This window comes from Aspergillus pseudoviridinutans (assembly GCF_018340605.1).
Source record: "Aspergillus pseudoviridinutans IFM 55266 DNA, scaffold_9, whole genome shotgun sequence".
NCBI classification, from domain to species: Eukaryota; Fungi; Ascomycota; class Eurotiomycetes; order Eurotiales; family Aspergillaceae; genus Aspergillus; species Aspergillus pseudoviridinutans.
In genome coordinates this window covers 192,298-210,567 of record NW_025091289.1, presented here as the reverse complement: position 1 = coordinate 210,567, position 18,270 = coordinate 192,298, and the positions used below count along the sequence as shown (strand labels likewise).

At 48.8% G+C, this 18,270-nt stretch overlaps 6 protein-coding genes across 6 annotated transcripts; 4 read left to right on the top strand and 2 right to left on the bottom strand.

Annotated features, from left to right (window-relative positions):
* Positions 1-1,052: 1,052 nt before the first annotated feature.
* Asppvi_010893 (uncharacterized protein) lies at positions 1,053-1,588 on the top strand (the record flags this gene model as incomplete). The annotated part of the gene is made up of 3 exons (XM_043306729.1): positions 1,053-1,071; positions 1,128-1,279; positions 1,346-1,588. 3 exons carry the CDS (start codon positions 1,053-1,055, stop codon positions 1,586-1,588), a joined length of 414 nt encoding a protein of 137 aa, XP_043162664.1.
* A 2,684-nt stretch (positions 1,589-4,272) lies between these two features.
* On the bottom strand, positions 4,273-5,667 carry Asppvi_010892 (putative MFS monocarboxylate transporter; the record flags this gene model as incomplete). Its single annotated transcript, XM_043306728.1, has 3 exons — positions 4,273-5,235; positions 5,288-5,429; positions 5,486-5,667. The coding sequence occupies 3 exons, from the start codon at positions 5,665-5,667 to the stop codon at positions 4,273-4,275; spliced, it is 1,287 nt and encodes a 428-aa protein (XP_043162663.1).
* A 410-nt stretch (positions 5,668-6,077) lies between these two features.
* Asppvi_010891 (uncharacterized protein) lies at positions 6,078-8,247 on the top strand (the record flags this gene model as incomplete). The annotated part of the gene is made up of 3 exons (XM_043306727.1): positions 6,078-6,353; positions 6,581-6,677; positions 6,821-8,247. The coding sequence occupies 3 exons, from the start codon at positions 6,078-6,080 to the stop codon at positions 8,245-8,247; spliced, it is 1,800 nt and encodes a 599-aa protein (XP_043162662.1).
* An 822-nt stretch (positions 8,248-9,069) lies between these two features.
* Positions 9,070-10,555, top strand: Asppvi_010890 (uncharacterized protein; the record flags this gene model as incomplete). Its single annotated transcript, XM_043306726.1, has 2 exons — positions 9,070-9,121; positions 9,171-10,555. The coding sequence occupies 2 exons, from the start codon at positions 9,070-9,072 to the stop codon at positions 10,553-10,555; spliced, it is 1,437 nt and encodes a 478-aa protein (XP_043162661.1).
* A 744-nt stretch (positions 10,556-11,299) lies between these two features.
* Asppvi_010889 (uncharacterized protein) lies at positions 11,300-12,632 on the bottom strand (the record flags this gene model as incomplete). The annotated part of the gene is made up of 5 exons (XM_043306725.1): positions 11,300-11,417; positions 11,480-12,075; positions 12,132-12,238; positions 12,304-12,488; positions 12,589-12,632. The coding sequence occupies 5 exons, from the start codon at positions 12,630-12,632 to the stop codon at positions 11,300-11,302; spliced, it is 1,050 nt and encodes a 349-aa protein (XP_043162660.1).
* A 2,669-nt stretch (positions 12,633-15,301) lies between these two features.
* Positions 15,302-16,633, top strand: Asppvi_010888 (uncharacterized protein; the record flags this gene model as incomplete). The annotated part of the gene is made up of 5 exons (XM_043306724.1): positions 15,302-15,313; positions 15,386-16,127; positions 16,175-16,281; positions 16,334-16,433; positions 16,491-16,633. The coding sequence occupies 5 exons, from the start codon at positions 15,302-15,304 to the stop codon at positions 16,631-16,633; spliced, it is 1,104 nt and encodes a 367-aa protein (XP_043162659.1).
* Positions 16,634-18,270: the final 1,637 nt, after the last annotated feature.

Sequence of the window (18,270 nt, the reverse complement as noted above, 5' to 3'; positions counted from 1 at the left end):
GAAGCTCAATTCGGCTTCAATCATGACAGCTACGTGACGTTTGACAACCAGAGACAGCGTTCGTATGTAATCAGCATCCACTTAGTGCCCCATTACCTCCTTCCCCTCCGAGGAGACATTGAGCGCGGACGGAAGGACACGCTTCGTGCCAAAGCATGGTTGACGTACCGACTAAGAAGATATGGAAGAAGCTTACGGGAAAGCATACCTTGATTTTGTCAACTCACAAGCTTGAGTTGCCGTTCCCAGCTCTGATGCTGGGATGTGCGTGCCAGTTTGGGAACATCGACGAGGAATACAAAGTATTTTATCCACTCCACAGCAAGACATGTCTCACATAGAGGACCCCTGGTGCCACTTCACCAGACAGTACCTTCAGGGAATGAAATAAAGGCCGGGCCTGAGGCCTGGTGGATGAATACAACCAGCGTTCACCGGGATCCACAGTGGCAGGTGTCATCGACGCATCATGCTCGTGCTCTCCAAGCGCATAGACAGCATAAGAATCTTGGTAACTGGCCTGACAGGCTGTCATCTGCTGTGCGGAACTTGGCAGTTCTTCTTATTATGCAAGGAGCTTCGGTGGGCTCCGCAGCTAACCCTATTTGCAATATCCGCCTGTTCTAGGCTCATGCATGGAACATGTATAGACGTTAGCAACCACTGGTATGGACCGCCTATGTTTCCTTCTAGCCTCGAAGGTCGAGCAGATCGGATATATCCGCTCAATGAAAGTGTCATAAGTAGGATGCTCTTTATCAGAAGACGCTTTCCGTTCGGAACGCTCTAAAGCTGACCTTCGTGCCCTAGGACCTGCGCCGTGCGCCGTGCGCCGTGCGCCTGATTTGGTCTGCGTCATGGAAAGCCGTATGGAAATGCAGCGGAGTATAGTCAATTTTCCTGGTATCTTGAGCTGGCTCATAATCAACCGCTCAGCTATACCTAAGCTATAAAGGCATTCAGGTTGGCGTGCTCTGATTGCTTCGACGCGAACGATTCAAGCGAACAGGATATTATTTTTGAGTAATCTTCTACGACCAAAACACAACAAAATGGCCAATTACATTGAAGGTAATTCAAATACTGCCTTCGATACGTTCAGACGCTCACATTTATAAAACCCTCAGGAGCCATTGTGAAACTCAACCAGCCAACAGCTGGTATCTTCGCTGCAACGCAGATTAGCGATGCAGAAGCCGCTGCATCTTCCCTCCAAGTTGCACCAAAACCTGAAGCTCGTATCAACTTTGGGCCGGTCAGCTTTTTTGGAGTCGTCACAGTAAGGCTACAGCCTTTGTTTTCTACTCTGCAGTAGCAAGCGTCTGACTTCTTTTTTGCCAATTAGATCGCCGGCTATGTTGACACTACCACATATGAAGCCTCAGTTTCGGTCTCTGTGATTGGAATCAACATTGGCACTCTGTCTGGAAACCTTCAGGACGGGATTACCCTCAAAGTTAACCTGATTGCTGCCAAGGGCGAACTCCGGTTCTACTTGAAGAATGGTAATGAAGTGTGGTTGCACGTGGATCTGAACATTATTTTCGATGGAGAGTATAATGATGATGTCAAGATAATCAGTCTCTAGACATAAGTTTGGTGTGGAATAGCGAGGGACGGGGGTTCACGGCGTCTAGTCTGTTCTGCATTTGGCAATTACCGGATTTTGGACGGGCCTCGGTATAGGTTTTTCTCCCTGGTCTGTTAGGTTTTCCCTATACTGTGATGCAAATGCAGAGGCGTGTACAGACTTTCTGTAACTGCTAGTATCATATTTGAGGTTATCCCTTGCGTTTATTGGTGCAAACTGTAGCAGGTTTTTTTTATTGGTTCCTGCTTTTTGTACCATGTCGAGCATTTGCCTGCCTGGACGATGTCAAGCTTGTCATAGGCTACGTCTGTTCCATGTAATCACCAATGCTACCCTAAACAAATAACCAGATTAGTCTGTATTAGGTACCACTAGTTCAAGGAAACTCTAACATCAATATTTAGTTTCTATTTCTGGATTATGAACGCCTGAGGATGTATATACGTGGGTTAGTCTCTCCAGCTGGACACACTTAGTATGCATAACATTTGTCACACTCACTAATAAGGTTTCTCTTCAAGAATGTTCCAAAATAGTCTTCCAGTGATTATTTCCTTGGATTTCCTCTAGAAGGGATATTTGTATTTATCAAAATCTGGTATCACTAGCCTAAAGGTGTCCCAGCAATGTACTCAGTCTAGGGTTACATCGCCATACGAATAGTTGCTCATGAAGCATCTTCTACATGAACTTTCCACCTCGCGCCTCTATATAGATAATTGTAATTCCGAATCAACCAAGGCCTGTGCTCTAATGTGCAGGAAACGGAATGATGAGCCAAAGCCCGAAAGAGGTATCCACGGCTACAGCCCCCTGTCATGCAGTAACGGCATTCCACGAGGCTATGACATCGCGCACAAGTGGGTCTTACATCTACGGATGACCCGCAGTGCCATGGTTCCGGCCCGCTTAGGGCCCGGCGGGTCAGCCGATCCCTAAACAATTCCAAATTCCGCATAGTTAAGTATCGTATCATTACATCAACTGCTCCATCCGGGAAGGACGCAGCATAGTAAGCACCCCAAATGGCTTGGGTCTTTTAAAGTTCGTCGGGGAACGCGGGGGCCTTGGATTTGCTTATAGCAATATTTTGCTTTCTTTGTTCTGCGTACCAGCAAATGTTGTAGATCCCTCCTAATTGACTTTCTATGAGGCATGTAATCGAGCGGGCAAGACCGGATGTCTAGACGATTCTTCTAACTTAGCCTAGGGGTGAAATGTACTCTGTATAATCATTCCAAATTAGCGGGATAAACCATGGAAGCTATCACATTCTAATTGGTCCAGTCCAACTTCAGAGTTCACGAATTGTTATTGCAAACAGCAGGAGATGCTTGACAGTAAAGATTATTGCAAGTCATGTTTGAGTGCGTCCACTCGAGAGGCTGCTAGTAAGGGCAATGTCTCCATGACGTCCGGAAGTGGCTTGAAAAGCCAACGCGCTGACATGCTATATCAAGCTGAGCTTTGTTTGTGAACCTTGAGCCAACTATATATAGCCACTTCAGAAGATGCATTCTAGCCGTCACTTACGATTCCTGCAAACTAACTGACCATGATTACTGTATTCATGCCAAAATGCTTTCTCTAAGTGTATTCTATAATATTCTGTTCCTCTCTCTGGGCTGGACAATACCGGCCGCAGATAGTCATCTTCAACTAAAATAAGATCACAACTTTCTAACATTAACAATTTACCCAGATGTTTCTCCTGGAGTTTTAACCAATTCACGCTATTCTCTGAATATCATCCCGCTACTTATGCAGCAATCTTTAACTTGCAATTGTACCGAGGCCCAAGGTAGTGTGGTCCAGGTGTATGTCCAGTTCTGGAGCAGACAGACTGGAATTATGATCATCAATCAGGCATGACTCAGATACTAGCATTAAATAAACGCGACCGGGTAATATCACTGGCTTTCTGGCAGTTGACCAGACAAATGAATTGATGGTTCTGTCATTGCGACGTACCCAGGCCTTCTCTACTACTCCTAGGGCCAACGGGACTTGGCAGTATAGCACAACGCCGCCAGAACACTGGATTACTTCAGAAAATGGCAGGCCAGTTACAAGCTCTAAGAAAGTGATGGTGGGCATTGAGAATAAGAGTGGGAACCTTGGTACACAAACGGACCAGATGGCAAGCCTCATAATTGGTATATCCGCAACATAAACTGGGTGCTCAACCAATGAGCCTGTGCAGTTGAACGGAAACTGGGGATGAACCTCTATGTTTCTAATGTTGCGCATTTTAGGAGTTTTGATTCGAACCGCTAAATAATTTAGTATCTTGGATTAATCAGTCCTGGAATGGCTTTTGGCTCAAGATGTTAATCCTTGATAATTGTACTCATGTCTAATCAATTTGAATTTGCATAAACTGAGGCGATGTATATTCTCCTGTAGGGATATTTTAATTAACAGAGCAGGAAAGGCAATCTCCTATGCTAATCATAGAAATCAAGTAGTCTATTGATTGATTGCTTCTCGTTACGTCGCTATTCTATCCACCTATTTAGTTCTCCCTAACGCGCATATATATATATATATATATATATATGTATCTCCCTTTTCAGGCTATTTTGGTTTGCGTTTTCTAGCATACCATCTGAAGCGCGTACCCGGCGCTTGACTCGTCCAACTCCTCCGTACATAATTCTCCTATACAGCAAAAGACCACGTCAAACTTTGGAGAGCAGCTTTTCCGCATAAAATCCTCTCGCGACAGCAGCCAGACAAGTACAGGCGACCATCGACAAGCCCGCAAACAACGCTGCCGCCTCATACCCATAGCTTCGAATAAGCGCCCCCGCAATGGGCGTTCCCGTCAGCCCAGCGACGGAGACAATCGCGCTCGCCTGACCCATGTACGTTCCGATCGCCTGTGGTCGAGGCGCAAGCTGCGCTATGGACACCGGGTACAGGGAGATGACCGCGCCGGAGACAAAGCCAAAAACCGCCGCCCAGGCAATGAGGCCAGCAGCTGTGGTGATGCGGATCCAGGCGAGGAGCAAGACGCTGTTGGCGGCATATATACACACGAGCATATTTAGCCGTCCGAGCCGATCAGCCAGGAATCCCGGGATAATTCTCCCGAACAGCGAACCGGCGTTGACGATCGACAGCGTGTAGAAGGCCAGATCCCCGCCCATCTGTATCTTCTGGATTGCGAACGAGACAACGAAGAAATATGGCACCCATATCCCCCAGAAACTGAGAAAGACGGCGGCCACCAGGAACGTGTACGATGGTTGCAGGAATGAGCGGGGAAGGAATAGCTGGCCCTTGCGTGGTGGCAGCCTCTCTCTGACTAGGGCGCACGCGATGGATAGCAGGCCCAGAACCACGAAACCGACCACGCGGACTCCCCAGCCGAACCCTAACCGCTGGCTATAGAGAGCATGTTTCAAGGCAATGGGGAACAGGAGACCACCCAAGGAGGAACCGGCGGCACAGATGCCCATGGCTAGTCCCCGTTTCTTCTGGAAATAGTGGCCGATGGCCGCCAAGGATGGCGTGAAGATGAAGCCGGTACTTAAGCCGCCGAGGATCCCCTGGGCGAGAACGACTTGATAATAGTGTCGGCACAGGCTGGTCATCATGATAGAGAAGACGAAAGAGATCGATCCTGGAATCAACAATATCTATATGTGTCTGTTAGTCTAGTTCGTCTCTCAGTGATTAGGATGAGCTCACCTTTGCCCCGTGCAGATCAAACAGACTTCCTGAGACGAGACTGGTCACGAACTGGAGGAAGATCTGGGTCGAGCCAATCCATGCAATCTCGGAAGCCGTCTTCTGAGCCAACTGGTGCTCACTGTAGTATGTCTCATAGACGCTGAACCGGTCTGTTAGTTCTTCCACCCAAAGCCTCTGAACTTGGACGCGACGTACCCAAAAGCAGATAGATATCCAAAGGCACAACCTAAAGAAATGCTTGCGCCGAACACAACGGACCATGCTCTTACTCCTCCTTCTGGGAACGAAGGCTTTACCGATGGACTTGTGTTTACCTCCGACTTCGGTTGAGCAGCAACCGTGGCATTTGGAGGCGATAGATATGCTTGGTTGGCCATCTGGGCAATGCACGTAAATAATTTTCAGTGACCTATATCCAAATACACGAGGGAACAGTTGCTGTTTGAAAGCGAGATTGTAGACGAGACGTACTCAGAGGCTGGATGGCTAACAATTATATACGTTCCACGACTTCACCGTATCTATCGGCCGATCCAATCCGACCTCATCTCCGTTGATTAGAGGAGAACTGGTAATTTCCCCTTTTCCGCTCTATATTGCAGAAAGTATGTGGATGAGTGCGTCTTCGTATCGAGGTCGGAGTTAAGCCTCGGGATGATCGGCCGATCAGAATCTCCATTTGATTCGCTGAGCGGATGTAATCATCAAGGTCTTTCGCCCCTCTTGCTACTCTTTTTTACGAACATAATTCTCATCAATGACTCTGATTTCTCATCAAATTAACAGAATGGCGGGTGGTAGCTCGACCACTCGACGTGAGGTTCGCGCTTGTGAACGATGTCGGACGTTGAAAGTCGGCTGTGACAAGGCGAAACCAGCATGCCGCAGGTGCGTCAAGGCCGGTGTACGCTGCGTGGTACGCCACATTGAAAGCAACGGGATCGATAGAGCATCTACAAATGGTGACACGAGTATTCGAGCGGAGGCTCTGGATGATTCTCTGCGGAACAGAGATGAGGTCCGTCTGACCCGATGTCTTCTGCTGCCGTCCACTCACGCAGCGGTACAGATCACTAGCAGCTCCGTATCCAACAGAAATGGGTTCTTCCATTCCCCACTGAGCTATCTGGAATTAACACCTCAGAAGCGGAATCGTAAACCAGTGTCTTGTATCCGTTGTCGCCGATTGAAAGTCCGATGTGATCGACAGCAGCCGTGTCACAGGTGCATAAAGGCAAAAGCAGTCTGTGCATATGGACAGCCACTTGAGATTAACCATGATTCTGGCAGAGAATCTTCTGCGGACAACTCGAGCGCTACCGCTCGCTGTGCTGCATGGAGCGGCCGGTTCCGGACTGGCACTCACTGGATAAACTTAGTCAGGGAGGTATGTACGGCCATTAGCTCTAAGTGGGATCAAGTGAACCTTGCTGACGGTTTACGAGGTTGAAAACTCTCTATCAGCACATGGTTCTGGACTTGCTCCTCACGGCCATGCAAGTCATTCCAGTAGACCTGATATACTGTCAGATCTTCCATGGGGACTGAAGAAGGTGGAATCGAGAAGTGCATTGCTAGAGCGCATGCCGACTCGAGTGGTTGGAGAAAAGTTGATTTCCATGTATATCGACGTTGTTGAGAAGACGCACCATTTTCTGGACCTTCCAGGATTCCAGCAACAATTACTGCACTTCTGGGACCACCCTACGGAAGCCGAAGATAGCTGGCTCGCCTTGCTTTTTGTCATTTTCTTCCTCGGCCAAGAAGCTCATCGCACCGTCGCTTGTGGCTCGACTGACTTACTCCTAGGCGTATCTCGGACTGAGTTCTTAGAAGCATCTCAGGGTTTTCTCCATCGCACCTCGTTCGTTGCACACCCGAATCTCGATATCATTCGCACTCTATGTCTCATGGTCATTGCGAAGCAGATGGTGCAAATGTCTTGCTCCGCGATGGATACTTCGTGGTGCCTAACGGGATTGATCTTGCGCATTGCCATGAACATGGGACTGCACTCGGCACGAGTGGATGACCCCCGGTTGGAAAAGGGAGAGCAACAGACACTTAGCATTCTCTGGACGTCGATCATGTACCTCAACCTGCGTCAGGCGGTCCTGACGGGAATGCCAATCCTGCTCCAACCACGAGATTATACTTGCGCACCCTCTCCCAACATCAACGGCTGTTCTAACCAGGCTCTTGCACTATCGAATAGGGAGGAGACGGAGACCTTCCATGTCCTCTTCGAACGCGCCGTCCCCATCGCATCTGGATTAATGGACCTTAGCCACGACCCGGCTCGAGCAGAAACCTATGAGGCTATTATGCACTACACAGTGGAGACCAGACGCTTACTGCTCCATGCATCAGAAGCACTACGAATATCCCACCCGACGACCAGCGAGGCCCGGAAAGCCATCATGCTCGACATTCTATTCCGGCGGCTCCTCCTGTCCGTTCACCGTCCCTTTGCCCACGATGAACGTGCTCCACTCCGCTATCCTCTCTCGTACTGGACATCCCTGGACTGCGCCCTCGCAATTCTCGTCCACCAAAGGGACCTCTGGGGAGCTCCCCCGGACGACTCCTTGGTGAGCCGATCTTTCGCCCGCCTCTTCTGGCCCGACTTCCTCGTTGCAGCCCTCACGTTATCACTTTACCTGCTTCGAGCGGACTCGCCGCTTGATCCACCGCCGAGCAGCCGGTATGGTGGCATGCCTGCGCGGGCCACGCTGCAAGATGCGCTACGCTCGTGCAGGGATATCTGGCAATTAGAGGAAGACAGGAATATCTGTCATTCGCACGCATTTATATTGATTGATCGTGTTGTGTCGGCTTTGGAGGAAACTGGGCGCGATGGCGTACCGGCCTTGCACTGCGCTGATGTCCAAAGTGCCATTGATGCAGTTGTCGCTGGGGTCCAATGGGACGATATGCTGGTCAAAGTCGATGTGTGAAGCCATTGGTAAGTTATGTTCGTCATCTAGATTGGTTAGAGCCTAGCTCTACACGCATGTCGTGATATCACGGCTGATTACAACGCTAGGTCAGATATTGTATGACTCTGCCTCACGGGAGTGACCTCCGTACATGTGCAGCTTTCCTAGCGTTAGAGTTTAATCTTGCAGAAGGAATGCTTGATAGTATCTTACCTTGGAGTAGAAAGAAGTTTAGTCGGCTTGGCTTATGGCTTCTTCTATTAGGATTGAATGAGTCGCACCAGCCATTACAGAATAGGTGGAACAGGGAGAAATGATGTCGGTCCAATAGATGAGCCCTTGCGATGCAGCTAACCAGCTACTGCATCGATTTCTCTTCATCACAAACCCAGCCATTCAAAACTTGCATAGCCGTATTCGCCAAATTGCCCCTCGTTAGCCATCCACTGAGACCTTGAGCCAAGCATCGGCGAAATTAGGACTCTCCACTCCTATGCCTTCGCATTTTCTTGGCTCACATCAGCTGGCCCTCGAGTCACTGTCAGTACGGGTATTACCTGCAGGAGGGTTGTATTGCAGCAGACGATGGCATGGTTCATGCAGCCGGCAAACATCAGAATCAATAGGCGTTGGTGGAACTTTGGGACTAGTGTGTCTTTGACTACGAGTTGTGAATAGGGCTGGCTGAGATGAGATTTTAGTTTTTCAGAGCAGTCATGATCAGGAGATTGCATTTATACAGTCTCGGAAAGGTATAAATTCACCAATAGTACTCCTGAGCACTGGCGCTTCTCTTTTTGCAATTTATACTTGCTTCAGTTCTAGTCTACCTGGCACAAAATGCTGTTTAGTGCAACCTTTCTCCTCCTTGGCCTAGCTCTCGGAAAACCAGGTATGTTCCTCCTCATTTCATGACTGCGTCATTAATGAGACCTTTGCAGTTATACCAAGAGATGATACAAGCCCAACGTCCACACCCGCAGTTCCCACAACCAGCGCACCTCCATCCGATCAGACTGACGCATGTGCCACCTCGTCTACGAGTAGCCAGTGGCTAAGCACATGTAACACCACGGTGTTCTGGCCAACCTCAACAGACTATTTCTACGGCCCAACCACCGGGCCTGGGGCATCTGCGGTCACTTGCAATGCCCAATGGGTAGAATACAATGGTAGAGCAAAGGAGCTTGCCTCACTCGGCGCAACTTCCACTTCGACCTCTTACTGGATTGCTCCCACCAGCACTGGGGCGTGTAACACAGATGTCAGGCCGGAGGGTCCGGGAGATCCCCATACTGGTCCCGTCACCACGCTCTGCGATGCAATCACCCGGGCTCTTGGCCCTCTAGAGTACCTCACTGACTACTGGCCCGGCACAGGCCCTTGCAGCACATCAATGTTGACTCAGTCCGATACCACTCTGCTCTACCGGTCGCCCTCCTCTATTCCAACCTGTGAGCTGAACACGCAGGATTGCATTCCCATTTGGCAGACCTACAGCAGTCGTCTCGCCGCCTACTATGAGTCGGTGACAACGGAAATCCCTGGAGACACGAGGAGCCCTATCCGACCAACACAATGCCCTTCGACGAAGAGAAACTACACGGAGCAGGACCCCTGCACCAACTGCCATTACCTCCCGGACACCGCAACCCTCTTCTACTGGCCGGTGACAACCACCGGCGGCGATCTCTGTCTCCAAAATGGAACCACCGTCCCTGCTACTCCCACCGGGAACGGCCCCAACACTGCAATTGTGGACGGCCATACCTTCATCTCCCCGAGTATCTACGTATCATTTACCAGCATCTACGCGCGGAGCAACAAGCGTTCCCACCCAGGTGGCTCCTGCGGCGGTGACCACGAGAACGTGATTATCTCAGTCAACCCAGAAGCTGTGACATCCTACCGTAACCACATCAATGCGAAATATCCAAGAATCGGCACAGCCTACCCGTTCAACTTTGCTGAGTTCCTGCCGCATACTGTGGGCAATTATACCCTGCCGCTGATCCCATGGGATCAGTACCGCGGTGGATCCCAGTGTATCAAGGGCGGAAGTGTCTGCTCCATGATCCGCAACGATTACCTCCCCTGGATGGAGATCCCGGACGTTATGACGCAGATTGATCCGCGGTGGACAGAATGCCACCGGTCGTGGTACATTCCGCCGGTCAGCTTGGTTCCCCTGATCGGTGGGCTTCCGCCGCAACCTACCGGAGTGGTTGAGGCAAGTATTGCTCGAGTTGCATCTGAAACTGCGGTTCCTCAGTCAGGGCTGGCTGCTCCCACTCCGGAAGCCACTAGCAATGGCGGTGGCCGGTGAGAAGTCATGCAATGTGTATGCAGACTGCAGTAGGCTGTGGCTACGGCAAGGCTATAGTTGAATCAATACAGAGGTTCCACAATGTTCGGAGAAGGTCTTTGATTAATTGACAGAACCTGCTTGATTTCTGATTCTTCGGCTCATAATCTGCTTATATTAATAATAATTCCACGCTTCGGAGCCAAATGACCATTGTTCCTCTGCCCAATGGCGATGACAAATGGCAATACCTCTAGAAATCTAACCTTACTAGGCCAAAAAGGCGTTCGGACAATATCCTTGTCAGTCCAGGGTCTTATTTCCATAATATAGTCACCTGAAGCGTAGGATATGCGCTATTGTTACATTTCCAATCCCAATGCACAAATGGAGGTGAATGACCGGCAGAGGAAGACTTTCTACAGGTTGGATATCAGTTGTGTCATGTACGGGCTTTCTTACTTTCTCTTCTATATTGTGATCATGAATTAAAGGAACAGCTATGAGTATATAGTATCTTGGATCTCTCTTGACAGACATGTTAGTTATAGACTGAAAGGTCTCGGCTTAATCATATGGTGATCTAGGTGCATAGTGGCAGACACAAGGCCTTAGGAGATTGGCCATGGACTTGAGGCACGGAGGAAACGTGCACTTAGATCTTGACCTCTGCTTCACCAGAGTCAACACAGCAACTTTGTATTTCCACAACCTAACATTATAATGATCCATCCTAGGAGAGGGCGCAATCTGTCCAGTGAAGCCTCAATTTCCCTGATAAAGGGCCCTGAATTCGTCGTGAATACTCTTTTTGAAATCCTCAATCGTCTTCTTGGGCTTCCAGCCAAACAGCTCACGAGCTCGGTCCGACTTGGTGCGAGCACTGCATATCCATGTTAGCATGTATTTCGGGATAGGGGCAAAGAAGAATGATAGGATTCTCACTTGGATGCAAAAGCCAATTCCACCACCGCCTCGTTGAACCCAATCGCCTCTGCCCCCGCTTGCAACGTGAGACTTCTCACCTCATCCGTCTCAAAGACACCAAGAGCCCTTCCCTCCTTTCCGATCTCTCTAGAGATATCGAGGAATGTGGTCTCTCCCGCCTCGGAGCAGTAGATGCCCTTCTTGTTCGCCGGGATTTCTGTTGTTTTTGAAACGACTACCTTCTCCAGAATAAGGAGATACAGGTCCACCAAATCTTCAATATGGACGTGGCCCCAAATCCCGTCGCCCGTGCCCACCACAATAGCCTGCTTGTGAGCAAGCGACTTCCTGATGAGAAGCGGAATTTGGAATGAGAACTTGTTAAAGGTCCCTAATCCAGTGCCATAAATGATGGGATTGAATACGACATAGGCTTTCACGTTGAGAGCATCCGCGGTGTTGATGATAGTCAGCTCGGTCGTACGCTGCGGGTACGGCACCCGCGACTCTCGCCCTTCCTCGTACGCGTAAATGTCATCCTTGTCACTGAAGATTCGTGTCTCGGTGAATCTACCGCTAAGAGGCAAGTCCGCGATGTTGGTTATGCCGGATGTCTACCCAGTCAGCTCATATATCACTCATATCAGACAAAGGGAATCGAAGAACTCACATGGATTATATATGTATCCTTCCCGGTTGCCTTCTTTCTCTCTGCTAACCCTTCGACTAGTGCTTTTCCAAACGCGGGATTGAATCCAAACCCAGCGTTGATGACGACTTGCCGGAACAGAATGAGCATCCACGGTCACGATATCGCCATTACTCCAGAAGAAAAGACTCACTGTCATTTCCGCGCGCTGCCTCCCGGATTGTCTCTAAATTGTTGTAATCCGGGACTACGATGGGCTGAACGCCCAGTTGCTTGAGTGCATCGGCTTTATCCTCTCCCTTGACCAGTGCCGATATTTTGAGGTTGCGAAAGGCGTCATTCTTCGACTGGAGAAGACCGGTAAGGATCGACCCTCCACTGGATCGATAACATTGTATGCGTTAGTGGCACATTTCGTATCGAGCACAGACATGTTCATAGACAGAATAATGCTAAGGATGGTAGGTCGGGCACTTACATATATCCCGTAGCACCAGCAAGGAGCACTCGATATTCGGCCATTGTTTGTACTTGTATTTAGCGAAGTAGTTGACAGTTTTGTAGACCAATTGTTGACACAGGACATCTTGCTACATGTTCCTAGGACTTTATATACATACATCTGGCTACCTTCATCCTTCCCCCACGCAGATCACTAATCACTGTGTCAAAGCACCGGGCTAATCTAATCGCCATCAAGGGAGAAGCCCAACAGGTCATTATTTATTAACACATACAAATGTAGCTATGATTACAAAAGCGTCCTAATGTACTTTGTTCTTTTTGGCTAGAGTGCTCCATGCTGCGATCTTGTATGATTATTAATCATTCCATCTGAAGGTGAGATTAGTGAACAGCCCGAGATGTTGACTGAAGAACACGACAGCCCGAGAGACCAAGCATAGTTACGCTTTTAAGGTCTATTTGCCCTCCTCCATTTCAACGCCTGTGAGAGAACCTCCCTACTACACCTTATATTCCAGATTAGTCTGCTTCCTTCTAGCAGGGTACAAATAACCTCACACTAAACCGAGAAACTAGACTGGGAAAGCTATGCAAAAGCCTCAAGCAAGAGCCGATCATATCGTTCTTTGTCTTTTACTATTTTCCGGATGAAGTCAGCTGTGTTGACTGTCCAGAACTCAATAGTGATTCAGAAAAAATGCATCTTGGCGACAATCACTGGGTTCGGGCTTTCGAGGCAATTCGGGACGGCTTTACTACAGAAAACCCGCGCAAACCATTCGCCCTTAGGAAGGGGTTTAACGACGATTTCAACAGTCTTCTTTGCGCCGTGACGAATTTTGACCCGGAAAGGAGAACCACGGCCCGCGAGGCATTGGCTCACAAAGGTTTGAAGGCGTTTGAGATGAGCAGAGAATTGGCCTCGTAAAATCAATTCTCTCAGGCAATCCTCTTCAACATGTAACATTGATCCTGCCTGGATCCCTGGCTGAATGTACAGCTACCGCAGTATTAATCAGGTCTCCTGAGACAGGCTAAGAATGTATTAAACCTTGGCAAGAAAAAGGTCACGAACCAACAGGCAACCTCTTCACAATGGCGTCTCTCAGCGCATCAACATCGTCCACCATTTCAACTCCGTATTTCTCGCACACAATCTGCACATTCCCCCTCTTCCAGTATCCCTCGGGACAGGCTACGATAGCCTTTCCGGGAACCCGCGCACAGATTCCCAGCTCTAGCAAACTGACCGGCGCCTGGGTAGCCGGGTGGAAGTAAATAACCACAATGTCGGCCTTGTCCTGTTTCTCGAGCTCCCACTCCACCTGCTCGCGGTAAGGAGAGAAATTGATGTCCTCAGTCCACGAGCTGTCCCAATCAGGGCGATAAGGATTGTATATCGTAACAGGAAGGTCGGAGAGGGAAGTGGATAGGGTCTCGCGCCAGTCGCTCGGGTCGACTTTGTTGGTGGTGCCAGCGAGGAAGATGAACTTTACACCGCGGGGAGCCTCCTCTGAAGGTGCGTAGATGACTTGGTTTCTTGTTTGAGCCATTCAGAAGAACGAAATGTTCCTGATCCTCAGATCCCCAAATTTCTGAAAACAAATCTGATGGGATACCTTCTCTTTTCCTACTTGTTGGTGTATTGGATGTACCGGTGGAGAACAGTTTATTGCGGGGAAGTTGTGGCCGTGGTGCGGGGTAGAAGAATGCAGACGGACAGGGACTTACAGGGCAACTCTCTCCGTCTCCCCACTCGCTTCCTTCACCACGAATGACAAAGTGCAAGGCTATGGCTACCTCGAAGAAAAGACGTCGACTGATTGCTGGCTGGTACGTCCATTGAAGTTATTTTATTTGTGCAATTACGGATGACTCGCTGACCACTTCCTTCAGTCTCAGATGTAGATGTGAGTGTTCATTAATTCATGCAAACTAAAGAGAAAATAAACTAGCCTGGGTATTGTATATTCGACGTGCTGACTGGATCGTCGACAGCTCGTCATCTAAGATGTATGTACGCCTGGTATTAGAAGAAGGACTGGGCTCATATATCTAGCTTAACAGGCGACACAAAAACACCAGCCTGCGACAACTGCAGAAATGCCGGTGAAGATTGCGAGCGATGTCTTAACATTCGCTTTCGGAATGGCCTCGACTTCGTCAAGGACCAAGATGTGACCTTCTCTAAAAAGGCTTCTTGGCCATCTTTGACCGGACCCAGTAAGTCGACCTCGTTATTCTTTCAGCGGAGTTCTGACTTCGATGGCCGAAAGTCCGATTCTACGATGAGACGCGCGAGATTGAAAGTATTTACGTAGAAGGCAATTCATCACCACCTTCTCAAGAGAGACATGATACAGAATACTCAAACAGCAGCCACCGCAGTCCAGCAGTGGCAGATGCCCACTGCCAAGGATATCAGATATTTCTCGAACAGGAGGCATCTGTGACACAACAGAGTTCTACCCCTGCCAACAGACAACCTTATGGTGCGTCTCTTTACGACTGGCGGATCTTGCTCCAATAGTTTCATGGTGCTGACCGTGACTAAAGCAGCTCTGAATATAGGAAGTCCCATCACTCATCATGGATCTCCGGATGCCGAATGTACAACAGAGCTGCGTCGCACCTCGGATAGTTTGAGTGGTTCTTCGAGCTCACAAACACATTATACTTCTCTTAGTGCCAGGGAGGCTCTCCTCTTCCGCAATTTCGTGGATAATATGGCGATGTGGGTCAGTCTTCCTAGCGATATTCCCTTCTTTCTGGGCCCTCTATTCATATGAGAGATGCTCACACACTCATAGACCGACATCACGGACCCTCAAAGGCATTTTGAGATGGTGGCCCCGGCCCGGGCTCTCCGCGAGCCAGTATTACGCGCGGCAATCCTTGCCTTTTCGTCCCGGCATATCAACAGGCAAAGGCCGGAGGGCGACACAGAGTCATTGAAGTATCACAACCAATGTCTTGAGCTTCTGATTCCAACACTGTCGTGCGATGATAATGAGATTACCGAGGAATTACTAGCAGCCATTGCAATTCTCCGTCAGAATGAAGAAATGGATCGTAAGTACTATCCACGTAATAAGCTACTTCACATGCTTATAGCACTAGCTCAGGACAACCAGTTCCATTTAACGGGAACGACACGTATTTTAAATACAATGTCCTCCTTCGGATCCTCGGGAGGATTAGGTGAAGCAGCCGCCTGGTTGTGCCTTCGCGAGGACATGTACATATCACTCACGTCACAGTCGCCATTGCGGACAAATCTACAGAGCTTCGAGCGCTCGGATGTCTTCACTAGGACCGACGACTTTGCTTGGTCCAACCGGATGGTCTTTTTGTTGGCCAGGATTTTGAGCTGCGCTTTCAACGAGGACAGCCGTACCGGCCGTTTTTATGCTACACTTAAGGGTTTAGAGAAAGAAGTCGACGATTGGAATGAGTCAAAACCTCAGACATTCCAACCTGTTCATTTCATTCCTCGAGGAAAAGATTATGGTCAACAATTCCCAAGTATTTGGACGCTATTGCCAGTCCACGGTATGTACGCGCCCTAGCATCTTAGCGTGCTCACTGACCCAACGCAGTCGTCGGTTTACAATACTACCACATCGCAAAGATTATACTTGCTTTGTCTGGTTGTCCAAGTCCGTTTCTCCCATACCAAAGCCTGCAGCGCTCACGGGACGTTGAAGTATGTCGACATTGATCATTGCCGCACAGCAGTAAGGACTAATTAAATCCAGAAACTTGTCCGAGGCCATCTTCTCAATGTACTAGGCCTAGCTGCGTCGAACCCTAGAGCTGAGAACACCCTTTTCACTGCACGGCATAGTTTAGTAGCGTGTGAGTTATGCTTGCCATGTTTTCTTTGCACTGGGTCACACGAACTGACATTTTCAGGGGGGTGGATACTACGGCATAAACTAGACCAAGAAGCTGCTGAAGAGCTACTGCGTTACATGGAGTCGAAGACTGGCTGGAATACGTCCCACTTGATAGACTCACTGAGAGAGCAATGGAAAAGTGAACTTGTCGATGACTAAACCATACTGTGCCACTTCGCCATTATGCGCGTGTTGAAGTGATTTAGTAGTTCGGATGCACCTAATATTCCGGTCTCATAACCTCATGGTCCTCTTTGTAAGAGTGGAGCATGTAAATGATAAGTTATCTTCATTATATGCTAAATACAGAGCGTACTAGAGGTAAAATCCTGTATATTGTCTGTGTCATTAGATGTCTCATAAGACACCAGCCATGGACCTCATAATATGCTCTCCGCGCGCATACTATAAATCGAAGGTTTATGCTCATCGATGATCACGGAGTGCAGTCCATCAATTCGCATCTGGGCCACTTGATCGGGCGGCAAGGGCAAGAAGCTCCTGGATATTTAAATTTCGATATCTCTCCAAAGCTTCTAGGCGTCGTTTGATCCGCAACTGACCCAATAAGCAGTTAAAGCAGGTTTTATTTGCAGAAACATACAGCCATCGCTTGGTGGTATGTCAGTAGAACTCTTCTTCGCTAGCTTCAATCACTGTGAAATACGATGATAAACAAACAGCATGTCCAATAGCGGCGCTTCCAGCGGAGCTTCTCACTGGTACCATCGTTCTCCTGTAAGTACAGCAAAGCAGGAAGCATCACTTCATGACAGATCCAGCAAGGATTTTTGTCCGCTAAATTGGCGGCAAGAGAAAGTCCGAAAGTGTATTTACTGGCGACGGCGAATTAAATATTCAATAATCGAATCCTCATAGTGTTTCCTGTGGAAGATGCTGCAAAAGGGGTTTGTTTGCTGCAGCTAGTCCATGGGAACTTGTTATCAAATCAATCACCCACGAGCAGGCAGACAACGTTCCAATCACCGAGGTCAACCATCAGCCCCACAACTATTTGCGCCACTTGTTCAGCTAGAGGGACAGTCGATGTCTCATGTTTTCGCTCCGAGGTCGAATGAATGCCTGACGGGAAGGGGAAGGGGCCGGGTCGGGACCGGCCGCTAAGATCCTTTTTATGGAGACTACTAACCAGTTGGCATGCTGGTAAAAAGGTTTCAGAAAAAGACGCGTTGGCATGCTAAGGCATCAAGGCAAACATGGAAGAACAGGGCTCGATGCGAAAATCAGCCTTTGAGTAGGATATACAGTCAGTCAACATTGAGCTTCTATACCTTATCTAACTGTCAGTCCAACATCTGCGTTGGGTATAGAAGAGAGGACATGATGATGGCAGGGAATACCATGTTTCGCGCACTCATGCAGTGCTTCATTGCGTAGACAGCCAGTCCTCACAGCATGAGACTTTTTAATGGGAGTAAATCCCTGCTTAGTAGTGTGCTATTGGAAATCTAGACTCCGGAGGACCAATCCGTAGTGACCAGTCGTTTCGTATCGAGTGTGGAGACGCCAAAATACGCTTATCCGGTGGTACAACCGCACATAGGATCGACATTGGCTTGGGACTGTGAAACACAACTGCTCAACAATCAGATCTGATCTGTGTGAATGCAAATCGATATGCATAAGCGATCTCTCTCAACCACGTGTGGCCATCGGACTTGTTAAGCTTTGCCACGATCTCGTTTTCTACTCACACGTGCCGTTTTGTCCGACGCTGGCCGAGGAAAGGGTATCCTGTCTTTTCAGAACAGACTAGTGGCCGCCTAATTTCACCT